The sequence below is a fragment of the Trypanosoma grayi genome (assembly GCF_000691245.1).
Source record: "Trypanosoma grayi strain ANR4 Tgr_17_V1, whole genome shotgun sequence".
NCBI lineage: Eukaryota > Euglenozoa > Kinetoplastea > Trypanosomatida > Trypanosomatidae > Trypanosoma > Trypanosoma grayi.
This window is the reverse complement of record NW_008825636.1, coordinates 1,961-13,476: the sequence shown is the minus strand read 5'-3', so window position 1 is coordinate 13,476 and position 11,516 is coordinate 1,961. Positions and strand designations below refer to the sequence as shown.

Below are 11,516 nucleotides of genomic sequence, written 5' to 3'. Positions count from 1 at the left end.
TTTTTTTTTTTTTTTTTCTTTGGAGAGACGGAGGTAAAAATTAACATAGAAAAAAAGGGGAGGAAAGTAAGGCGGCAATACTCGGACGAAGGAAGGAGGGGGGTGATGCCATTAGAGACAGTGAATTTCTTCGACAAGGGCGGGGAGAATGGCGCCAAGTTCACACCGACACCAGAGGAGATAAGGACGATTCAGGAGAAGATGAAAGACCCAAAGTTCGTGGAGCTTTTTCAAGACTACATGAAATCGATGGAGGACCCCGAGACGCGTCGCGAGGAGGAGGCGTACCTGCAACAGGTGGAGCGTGAAGCAAAGGATGGCGGTGACTACAGTTTTGACTTTGTGTTTCCGCGCCCCGGCTTCGTCGTGGAGTTGCTGGAGCCATCGACGTCGTATCATGTGAAACACCCCTCGCGGAGCGCGGAAAAGGGAAGTCTAAACCGAAACACTCGTGTCTTCGTTAATATGTGCAGCAGTGAGAAGATTGATCCTTTCCGTGAAGAAACGACGAAAGATAGGAAGAACAGTAACTGGTACGTCCCAGTGTCCATCTCGAATCCGAGGACAGAGCTTTTCTCGGAAGGGACTTCATCGGTGACGAAGGCGGACGAAAAAGAGGGTGACGACGAAAACAAGGATGAGATTGCAGTGTACGATGCTGTGTTCCATCCCAATACACTGCAGCTCGCTGACAGAAGTGACCGTTTCTGCTCTTTCCTCGTTAACATTGCGGTTGAGCACATCAACGCGGGACACGGTGACCAGCACGGGTTTCAGTTCCGCCGCCTGCCCAGCAGCGTCGCGTCACTAGGGACGCCGCAGAACCAGACGATCACCAGGCAGAAGGGTAAGTCGCCATTTGAGGCTGCCAAGGGCGAGCCGGTGTTGACGCATCCAACAAAGACACTCCCACTGACGGGTGCCCACGATGTTGATGTAAAAAAAAAAACGGCGACGGAGGTGGCTTCTCTTCGTAAAAGTGAACGGAAGGTCGGCGGCGAGACGGCAACCCAATTAGTGGCAAATGATGCGAAGGAAGGGAATATTCCGCGGCACACAATTGTCCACCGCGGGCATATTGACTTGTCCGATACGTGGGGATGGAAAGTAGTTGATCGGCGTGTTGGTGTTCCGGAGGCCCTTGTGGTGAAGATGGAATTTGAGGGCGTGAAGTCCGCAGCAGACCTTCTTGTTGAAGTGGAGGGTACTTACGTGACGATAGCGAGGAGTGATTTGCACCCATACCACGGTGCATTGACGCTGCCATTCACAGTGGAGCCTGTGCCTGTGGAGGCAAAGTTTGATCGTCGGAAAGGCATGCTGACGTTGGTGCTTCGCGTCGTGCCGCCAGCGCCTACGGGTATTACGGCTGCAGACATGCGTCAGCAGTTGCTGCGTGGTGGTGACACAGAGGATGACACGGCGGAGAACAACTCGAATATGCCACACGAAAAGCACGAACCCCATTCAGCGGATGCATGGAATACTGCACCTAATGGGGTGGGGTCTCCTGCTGCTGCCCCTCCAGCGGAAGAGCCCCAACCCCAAGTGGCGGAGAAACCGGAGGGGCCACCATCTGCGCCGCAGCTCTCCTGCATCGGGGACCAGGATCGTGTGCGGCAGATGATGGAACAGGTCCAAGCGGCCCGAATTGAGCGTGAGAGGGCTGCTGCTGCGGCGGCGGCGGCAGAGGCGGAGGCGGCGGTGGCGGCATCGGTGGAAGCAGCGCCAGCAGGTGAGGGAAAAAAAGACGAAACAGAGGTGGTTCCTGTGGCGGATGAAAAGGAGGAATGTTGCGAAAAGACACTGGAGGAAAACGCGGACGCAGCCCAGGGAGAGAGTGAAGCTGCCGATGCGGAGATGACAACGGGTGCGGCGGATCTCTCAGAGGTGGAGGGGATTGTAGGTTCGGTGAAGGACGAAGCAGACCTGGGGTTGCTGCAGCAGCGGCAGGACGCATGGCGAAAAGAAATGCAGCAGCGTGTAGAGAAGAAGGATGAGGAGGAGCGCCAGGCTGCGTCTGTGGCTGAACGTGAGGTACGCCGTGAGGCGGAACGTGTGAGAAAACGGGCGGAAGCTGCGAAGCTCGAGGAGGCGGCGGAGGTAAAACTTCGTGAGCGCATGGCTGAACTACCTCTGCGCAGCCGCCACATCTTCACAATTGATTANGAGGAGGCGGCGGAGGTAAAACTTCGTGAGCGCATGGCTGAACTACCTCTGCGCAGCCGCCACATCTTCACAATTGATTAAATGTGTCATTCCATATGAAGCCCTCGCATGGTGGTGGGGAAAGGAAGAAGGTAGATAGATAGAGAAGTAAGGGGCGAGGACACTGTTAGTCTTTGCTCTTTTTTGCTCACTGCGTATGTATAAAATTATATCCATATTTATTTATAACAGCTTTGACCTGGGGGCGTGTGGTGCCGTGGCAAACGGTGTGTGTGTGGGGGCCATAATAACATGGCGTGGGTGGCAACACTGATGCACTGGCGCTGCTGAGCAAGTTTTGCCTGCTGCTTCCCCTCGAACTTCGCTGACGAAGGGGTGCTGGGTGAGGGGTCAAACACAGATCGAAGGAAGTGTAAAAATAGAAGAAGGGAAAGGGGCACATAGACGAAAAAAAGTTGTCTCGTGAATTCTCTGCGGAATCCATCGTTATATATATATATATATNGGGTCAAACACAGATCGAAGGAAGTGTAAAAATAGAAGAAGGGAAAGGGGCACATAGACGAAAAAAAGTTGTCTCGTGACTTCTCTGCGGAATCCATCGTTATATATATATATATATATATATATATATTCGCTCAGCTGGGTGTTTGCAGAGTCTTCGTGACTGCGTGCCACTGATGATGCGCACCCTCAGTGCGACTTCCGCCGCTACTCCTTCGATGGACTTCGCTGCACTCCACGATATTATGCGCGACCACATACACCGCGGCAACAATTTTGCGGTGTTGGCGACACTCGCCCTCAGCGTTGTCCACGAGAATCCCGCCTTCTGGCAGACGTGTACATACCGTAACGGCATTGCGGCGGCTGTGCTTGCCTCGTGTATAGAGAGACGTGGAACAAAACACCTGCAAAGTGAAGCTGGTGCGACAGAGACTAGCACTGCCTCCACCGCAGAGGAGGGGCCTCTGACGGAGAGTGAGTTGTACATTTTGCTGCGGCGAATTGACGATAACGACGCTATCCTTCGTCGTGTCATTGATCAACTAGAAGAAGGGTCTGCGCCTTCAAACCATGATGATATGGAATCCTCAGACCCTCGGTCAGTTGAAACACAGATAGATCTTGATATGTTATGTGCGGTGCTGCGGGAGCGGTGTAGAAGCTGCAATGAAGAACGCGATCTGATTGGAGACACGGGTGCTGCGTCGTCCTCTGCGACTACTACCAGAATGTTGAAGCGTCCACGCGGATCTGATGCCGCGGAGGAGCGACATGTCGTTTTTACTAAAGAGTCGACTTCGACCAGCACTGCAGACGACAGCCGCGGTGAAGTTGACAGCGACGCGCTGAATGTTCTGGCCCAACTACCCGCGTTGCCGGGCTCCACACGTGCCGTGGCTTCCTTTGACGCTGTGGGGGATTTTGTCAACCAGGGCGATGGCGAGCGAGTGGAAACCGGAAACCAGAGATTTGGATGCCGCAGTTTCCACTGCGAAGAAGCCATGGGCTGTGCCCCCATTGTGGAGTTGCGTCCAAGGCAACGACGCCACAAGTTCACCCCTGAGGAGGACGAGGCCATTCTGCGAGGCGTTGCACGTTATGCGCAGGGAATCGGCAGGTTCGAGAGTATCTTCTATGCCTACCGCGGTGTGTGGCACCCTGATCGGACGCCTACGCAGCTGCACGATCACTGGCGGGGAACGCTTCGGCAGCGAGCGGTTCTTGAGCAGGGTGGATATCGGGGGAAGAACAGTCTCGCATCCCGCCGGGGTGGTGGAGGAAATATTGTGGACAGTGATGTTGCTGGAAATGAGAAAGGGAGATAGCAACTGTGTGCTGCAAATATATTCACGTAGACACGGCACTCATTTCTGGGAAACTTGGAGGGGCGAAATATATTGAATTATGCGAATTATATTCTTTGAACCTCCGGTAATTCTCCCGTTGTGTGTCTGTGTGGAAAAGTAAGAGTTTGTGTGCGTTATCGCCGAAAACACAGAACTCTTTCATTCACAAAATGTTCAAACTCCTGAAGGGTTTTCGCTTGGGCGGACTTAGATCTTCGTTTTCAGTGCATTTTGACGTGATGAAGCATTCGATTTTTTTTTTATTGTTTCCTTTTCTTTCTGTACTTTATTTTGTTTTTAAAATTCATTTCAAACTTTAGTAGAAAATATATTTGACCTTCTTATTCGGTTTCGCTTGGGTCCACGCGGCAATGTCAGCTGAGAAAAAGACACCGAAGGATGTGCCGCTGCCCAGGTCTTGGACGATCGGCATCGCAGGTTTCTCCGGTATATTCGGCTGGATTTTCACGCATCCATTCGAGATGTGGAAGAACACCGTCATGATGGCCCCCAGCGGCTCTTCGCAGATGGATTGCCTGTGGAAGGTGCGGGAGCGCGGTCCTTTCAAGGGCCTGACGTCCGGCCTGCTTCGCCAGGCAGTGTATGCGCCTGCGCGGCTCGGCTGCTATCCCATCTTCCGCGACGTGCTTATGTCGGTGAAGGGCGGCAGTAGCGATGCCACGCCGACGGTGCTGGACCGCGCACTCGCCGGCGCTCTCTCCGGCGCCTTCGCGAGCTTCCTGAGTTCCCCCGTCGAGGTGTGCCTCGTGCTGCAGACAACAAACGCCACGAAGCTTTCCGCACTCGAGGCAGCGACGCAAGTGTACACAGCGAGCGGCATCATGGGCTACTGGCGCGGTATTGGCGCTCTCGCCTCCCGCGCCGCTCTCGTGGGCGTCTGTCAGGTGGCCGTGCACGACCAAATGTTGACGCTCCTCCGTCGCCAAAACACACTGCGCTCCCAGCGAAAGGGCGTGGCTCCGTATAAGGACAACCTTGTTGTGAATGTGGCCAGTGTTTGCACAGCTCTGTTCTACGCGTTTTGCACAATGCCGGTTGAGATGGCGCGGGTGCGTATGTCGGCAGAGGCACGCAAGGGTAAATTGCCCAGTGGCGAGGTTGCGGAAACGAAGTACAAAAATGTTGTTCAGGCGATTGCCCGCATTGCGAAGGATGAGGGTGTGTTGGTGATGTACGACTCGTTCCTGCCGTACTTCTGCCGCTGTGCGATGCATACAGTGATTTGCTTCTTTGCGATTGAATATTTGACACGGAGCGCCAAGACATGGCGCTCTAATCCACAGTGATGCAGTTTTTCTGCCGGTGAGCCAGCTCATCACTGTGGATAAAAAGATGGAAGGGGTGAGTGGGTGAGAAAAAGGCTTCTGGAGGCACAGGAAGATCGCGCAGCCACTTTAAAGGCCATGATAAAATAAAAAAATGAAAAGAAAAAAAAAGTATATATACAATATACATTTGCATATATGTCTTTTTTTTTTCTTTTACACCGAAGCAAAGAATTACGCTCGTAGGAGTGTATGTAGAGAGGACTAAGCAGGACGGGCATGGGAGAGGAAACAAATAATAATAACGTGTGCGCTTCTCGGAGGGAAGGAAAGGGAAGAAGAAGACATAAGCACACGCAAAAGCAAATGATCACATGCCCACCAACAAAAGTCAAAAGGAAATTTTTTTTTTTAGTTGCTCATTTAAACAAAAGGCAAAACAAAAAAAAAAGCAAGAAATGGCCGGAAAGGTGCGTGTCTGCAGTGAAGGCGCGAGGGGATAATTAATTCACATATGTGAACGATAAAGTGGAAAGAAACATTAGAAGACATGCATGATCAGCTTCCTTGACTCACTGGGTGGGTGAGGGGTGGGGTGGGAAGAAAGGAGGGTAAGAAAACAAACTGGCAGGTCCTAACGCACGGAGAGGTCCGACAATAGTCATACCGCTAAGGAAGGGAAAGAGTGAAATAACAAGCGAGGAATGGAAACAGAGGATCTGGCGCCTCTCCATTCTTTCCTTGTATTTTGTTAATGGGCTTTATATTTAACGCCTTATCTCTTTCTTTTTCTCCCTCTCTTTCTTACACAGACTCTCTTTCTACCCAACTGTGTGTGCTCCTGTACGTGTATTGATGTTTTCTCATACCCTCTTCCTACTCTCGCCCTGCTCTTTCATTCAACGCTGCTGCAGGCGATGAATCACCTGTAACATGGTCGTATTCTCGCAACGGCTCCTTTTCTCTTTGTTCCTGATCTTTTTTTTGATTTGGACTGATGTTAGACGCTTCTGTTTCATCCCACATTGGTTTATTTCTTTGTTTCGCTGTGTTATTCTTTTACGTCCTGTTCTTTCTTTATTTGTGAGACAACGTGAAGAGTTAATCATGCAATCAGCGGATACGCATGCGCCAGAGTTAGTGACGCTCCGATCCCGCGTGGGAACCTCGTTGAGCGTGGAAGTTCGATGGGGCATTCAACAGCATGACATTGAGGGAATAAAGGCGCTACATGGAGCTGCTTTCCCAGTCAAGTACGAGGCCGCATATTACCAGTGGCTATTGACGGACGCATGCGTGGCGGTCGTCGCCTACACGACAGCCGACGACATTGAATCCCTCCTGTCTGGCGGTGAATATGATGATGGGGTGGATATGCCAGCGCGTGTTCAGGACAACGACGACGATGTCGATGGTAGTGGTGGTGGTGGTGGTAGTGGCGGTGATGTGGGAAGTTATAACTCTCTTGCGACGTATACTGTTCCGGTTGGGTTTTGCATTGGCCAACTGGCACACGTGCGGCGGCATGACGGCAAGCTTGTGGCGTCACCAACCGGATACTTGGGCTCCTTTGCTGTGGATGAGGCTTTGCGTCGCTGCGGCATTGGGGAACTACTTCTTCAGCGTTTCCTTTCCCACATGCACTTTAAAATTTGGGTATCACCGCTTGCCTATCTTGACTACTGCCCGCCAAAGCAGGATGCCGTTTCTACGCCCTGGTGGGATTCCATGCTATCAGTTGCCTGTGGGCGTTTGTGTGGCTGGCAGCATGTGGAGGAGAATGCGAAAGACAAACGAAAACAAAGTCGAGTTCTGAGTGAAGCAAACTGTAGCTCTGATGATGCCGCTTCCCCCACACAGAATGAGAGAGACCGGTTTGGCGTCGCAGGGGTATGGCTACATTGTCTCTCAGAGAATACCAGGCTGGTTCTTTATTATTTAAAGCGTGGTTTCACTTGTGCGCAGTTGATGCCAGAGTTCTACTACTATGAAGGGCTCTATCACGACGCAGTTCTTCTTGTACACCACCGAGACGATGCTCGTAGTTCCTTTTTGGTGGATGCGGCTTTATCTACTAGTTCAGAAGAAGGGGTCGGTGACTGCAGTTTAACCGCTGAATGCTCGCTGCCAAGGCCAACGTTCAGCCCATGCAGTGACACCAGGCTGAACGAGGACAATATTGAGTTGAAACGGGCTGATTGGTGGACAAAGAGTAGTGTGGACGTCTCGGACGTAGAGACCAGCACCGAGTACACCAGGTTGCGCGCCGAATGGCGCTCATACAAAAATGAGAAAGTTATCCGTCCTAATGCTGGAATTGGCTGGGCACAGAGTTTTCTGTTTGGAGTAAATGCAGCGGTGGCGTTGATGGGTGTTGTGTGGCTCGTTACAGTTGGGCTGTGAGAATGAAGACAATAGTCTGTGAGCGGGGAATGATCCTATCACATTTCTCCACACACACACATATATCCCGCCCAGCAAAAAAAAAAAAGTGCGGTGCTACCCAAGTAGTCTGGGTGACCATGTGGAATGTGATCTATATATATATTTTTTTTTCGGTTTCAAACTGTCCTGCAGTAACCGTCTTACCTGTTTGCTTACTAGTGTGTGTTCCCTTCTTGCAGGAATTGAACGTAAGGTCCATGATGGCAAAGGGAGAAGGATTGGAAGCAAAATTGGATACGCTCCAAAGCAAACTGGAGGCGATGCACGCAGACATCAAGAAGCTTGGTAACAGCACTGTGTCGTTCGACACCGCCGGCCCCTCCGCCTCCCGTCCCGCCAGCCTGCACGCTACACTGAGCGGCAGTTTGGCGGGACAGGTTTCAGCGATTCCTATCGGCCGCGGTTCCCGCCTCAATGTGGCCAGTCCTCTTGCCGAAACAACTACGCCTAACGGCCTGAGTGCCTCGTTTCTTCCTGTGATTGTGGGAAACGGAACACCAGTACGTGCTACTTTACCTGAAGCTGAAACTTCAGAGCCTCAAAATTCACTGAATAACCGACGGAAAGCAGAGGCAACGCGACAGAAGATGCAGGAATTTGTGAAGCCAATGCGGCTTTCACCCGATACTCGCGAAATTCAGGCATTACGTAACGTTCCGTGTGCATGGTTACTCAGTATTGCACTTTCTTGCAGCTACGTTTCTGGCGAACAAATCACCATTGAGGATATTCTTCGGCACAATCGTCTTGGTTTGCACTACGTTTCTTTCCCTTCCGTGACGCTCGCAGAACTTTTTGATATAACAAGCGAATTTTTGTCGAGTCACACCAAGTTGCGGCAGATGGGTGTGCACTGCGAAGTGGCGAACTTTGACACAGAGACGGTGGATGAAGTGGGAGATGTGATGGGGATGGGGGAGCGGTTGCCCATAATGACGCTCTCACAGTTTCGAAAGGAATTGTCGAACAGTGACGGCCATTCAATTTATATTGTGAACTACGATCCATATACTGTTGAGCAACACGAACTACGCATGCAGTTGAATTACATGGAGACCTACGAGCAGGATGCACCCGCTGAGGTGAGTGCACCGCAGTGGACACCTAAAAATCAGGGTGCCTTTGCGTTGATTCTCAGTTTCAATTCGGCACTGCATTTGGTGAGCTTTGGCGTACCTTGCCTGCTTGAGGATGGTCGCATTAGAATCCAGGAGCACACTGTCCCTATACAAATAATTTACAGAGCTCTATGCGTGAAAGACGGTTACTGTAATCGTTCCCGTGGCTTTGTTCGTGTGTTCATAAGTGATCAGTTTATTGAGAATGTGCCTTCTATATTCCCACTAAATGTGCTAGACGGTTCCATCTCAGGTGGCCCTCTGACGACTGCGCTCGACACTTCCATTGCCCCCCACATCCTCGGGCTATCGCTGATGCATCATCTTGTGACAAGTACCCTTCTTGACAAGGCGACACAACGACGCCAGAGTATCAATGATCCCTGTGATGCAAATCTGCGTGGTATTCCTGTTACAAAGTTATGCCAGCAGCTTGGCCTTGGTATCGCGACAATTGTTGGTGGAAGTAATAAGGTCTCTGTATCCGTGGCGTTCAGTTGGTACCGCATCTTTCTGAGAGGTTTGGGCATCGAAGATGCAGTTGCGTTGGGTGTTGTACTGGTGACCCGGCGCAGTGGAGCGGAGGACGGTCCCGTGAATATCACCGATGATGTTTTTCTGCAGCACTTGGAACTTGCGATGGAGACAAAGAGCGTTATACTCATAGGGTTTGATGTTAACATCGCGCTTAATGTTAAGGTGGATAACAGGGCAGAGCCGTGTCACTTCGCAATAGTCATTGGTCTGGATCAGGAACGTGGCATTGTGCGGCTGGTCGACGTAAACGTGAAGAAATACCGCAAAACATGGCATGTACCAGTGACACGTCTCTACTCAGCAGTGATTGGATACGGTTACATAATGGCCGCCAAGTCACAGAAGATCATTGGTAGGCTTGATGCTAAGGCGTACGAGGAATCTATACTATCTGAAGCACGCTACTCTCTCCCGCCTACGCAACGACTGCTGCGCTTTGAATACCCTAAGAAGAATTATGTCGTTACGGTCCTTGCTGACGCTTTTGATCGTCTCGGATTCAGCGGAGATGTGGAGAACGTCATGAACTTTAGTGGCTTCCATCTCTCCTTTATGCTTTCGGAACACTTGCCTCTTGAGAACGCTGCAACTGTGGCTCGAAACTATTCCCACAACTATGCAAAAGATCGTGTCAGTGTGCTTACGAACCACATGGAAAGGGGCACTGTGTACTCTACTACACAAGGCTTCCTCAGTCTGATCCGTTATGCCCTGGAGAAACCCAGGGAGCGTTGCTTGATATTTAACTTTCAGGCATCAATGATACACGCAAACAAGGCAGTTTGGAATGGTGGCAATGGCGGCTCTTATGCCATTCTCCTTGGCTTCGATGAAACCAACTCTATTGTAACACTTAGTGACGCGAACCATGAATCATTTTATCGAACCTGGGTATGCCCATTTGATGTGCTTCTCGGCGCCGTATCTGCCATGGACTCCATTGCTTTGCGTTCCCGCGGGACCCTTCTACTAACTACCGTCTCTCAGCATGATTTGTACGTTGATTGCTATGACTATGAAATGAGCCACGCTCTGGTGCACCATCCCTTTAAACCGAGTGTCTGGCCTGCGTCCCACTGCTTGGCTCTTATAGCATCCGAGATGGGAAGTGTGTTATCGGCACCTAATCGCGCTGTGCGATACTCTGCTGAAGACTTTCTGTATAATATGCCAGATTTCTCTGTGCACAAGGTTCTTACAGGGTCGTTGGAGAGTGAGCATATCGCTGCCATCGCAAATACGACGTTTAAGCAGCTACAAATCGCTCTTGAGGCTACTGTCGTCGATCATACTGCTGAAGGGTCATTTTTGGCGGCGTGCCACGACGAGGTGGTGAATGGAATGCCCGTGACAATGACTCTCTTGGGATACGACGCGCAGCTGGTACACGGCGTAGCGGGGTTCTCTGTTGGTGTTATTAATCGTGTGCGCAACAAGCAGAGAGGAGGAACGGTCCAGCTAGTGGAGGGGAATGGCTGCACATTCGGTTCCATCTGGGAACGTCCAGCCACCGAACTCCAACATGCTGTGAGAGCAATGGTGCGGATTAAGCGGGCTGCAAAGAGAAACGATAACTCTTGAAGGCTGAGGAGGGGATATCTACCTTTTGATGTTCTACCTTCGTCTATTCTTGCTGCATAAGGGTGTCGATTCAAAAGGTGAGAAGGAGGTGTCTTGACTTGTTTCTCAACAAACGAAGAATGGAAGCCTTAAAACCGGCTTTCTGGGCGTACACATAAATCGATTGCTGGAAGACAAAAGAAAGCTGCAAAGAGAAATATGTTACACACAGGAAAAAAAAACTGTATGTATGCGTGCTTGTTTGAGTCAAAAGGGAATTTTTTTTTGTTTTATGGGTCTGTGAAAGCAATGTTCTGGTCTTGCGTTCTTTGTGTGGAATATCACAAATAAAAACTTCCTTTCCCAAACAATCTTTGCATGGAGCGTTGAAAAGAGTATATTTTACAAGAAAGTTTATTTAAAGGATGTTAACGAATGAATCCCCATCAGCGCCGTTCGTAACTTGAACGGTTGGCCAGCACCAGGGCGTTTGCACCCTTAGCGCAGCAGCAGGGTCCTACAGTGTTTTCCTTCGTTTTTTTTTTTTT

General features: G+C 50.7%; 5 protein-coding genes across 5 annotated transcripts; all 5 read left to right on the top strand.

The window, feature by feature from the left end:
- Positions 1 to 105: 105 nt before the first annotated feature.
- On the top strand, positions 106 to 2,250 carry DQ04_00171040 (putative protein kintoun-like; the record flags this gene model as incomplete). Its single annotated transcript, XM_009308339.1, has 1 exon — positions 106 to 2,250. The coding sequence occupies one exon, from the start codon at positions 106 to 108 to the stop codon at positions 2,248 to 2,250; it is 2,145 nt and encodes a 714-aa protein (XP_009306614.1).
- A 599-nt stretch (positions 2,251 to 2,849) lies between these two features.
- On the top strand, positions 2,850 to 4,001 carry DQ04_00171030 (TTAGGG binding factor; the record flags this gene model as incomplete). Its single annotated transcript, XM_009308338.1, has 1 exon — positions 2,850 to 4,001. One exon carries the CDS (start codon positions 2,850 to 2,852, stop codon positions 3,999 to 4,001), a length of 1,152 nt encoding a protein of 383 aa, XP_009306613.1.
- A 392-nt stretch (positions 4,002 to 4,393) lies between these two features.
- Positions 4,394 to 5,329, top strand: DQ04_00171020 (putative mitochondrial carrier protein; the record flags this gene model as incomplete). The annotated part of the gene is made up of 1 exon (XM_009308337.1): positions 4,394 to 5,329. The coding sequence occupies one exon, from the start codon at positions 4,394 to 4,396 to the stop codon at positions 5,327 to 5,329; it is 936 nt and encodes a 311-aa protein (XP_009306612.1).
- A 1,086-nt stretch (positions 5,330 to 6,415) lies between these two features.
- On the top strand, positions 6,416 to 7,711 carry DQ04_00171010 (putative acetyltransferase; the record flags this gene model as incomplete). Its single annotated transcript, XM_009308336.1, has 1 exon — positions 6,416 to 7,711. One exon carries the CDS (start codon positions 6,416 to 6,418, stop codon positions 7,709 to 7,711), a length of 1,296 nt encoding a protein of 431 aa, XP_009306611.1.
- A 239-nt stretch (positions 7,712 to 7,950) lies between these two features.
- On the top strand, positions 7,951 to 10,989 carry DQ04_00171000 (hypothetical protein; the record flags this gene model as incomplete). Its single annotated transcript, XM_009308335.1, has 1 exon — positions 7,951 to 10,989. One exon carries the CDS (start codon positions 7,951 to 7,953, stop codon positions 10,987 to 10,989), a length of 3,039 nt encoding a protein of 1,012 aa, XP_009306610.1.
- Positions 10,990 to 11,516: the final 527 nt, after the last annotated feature.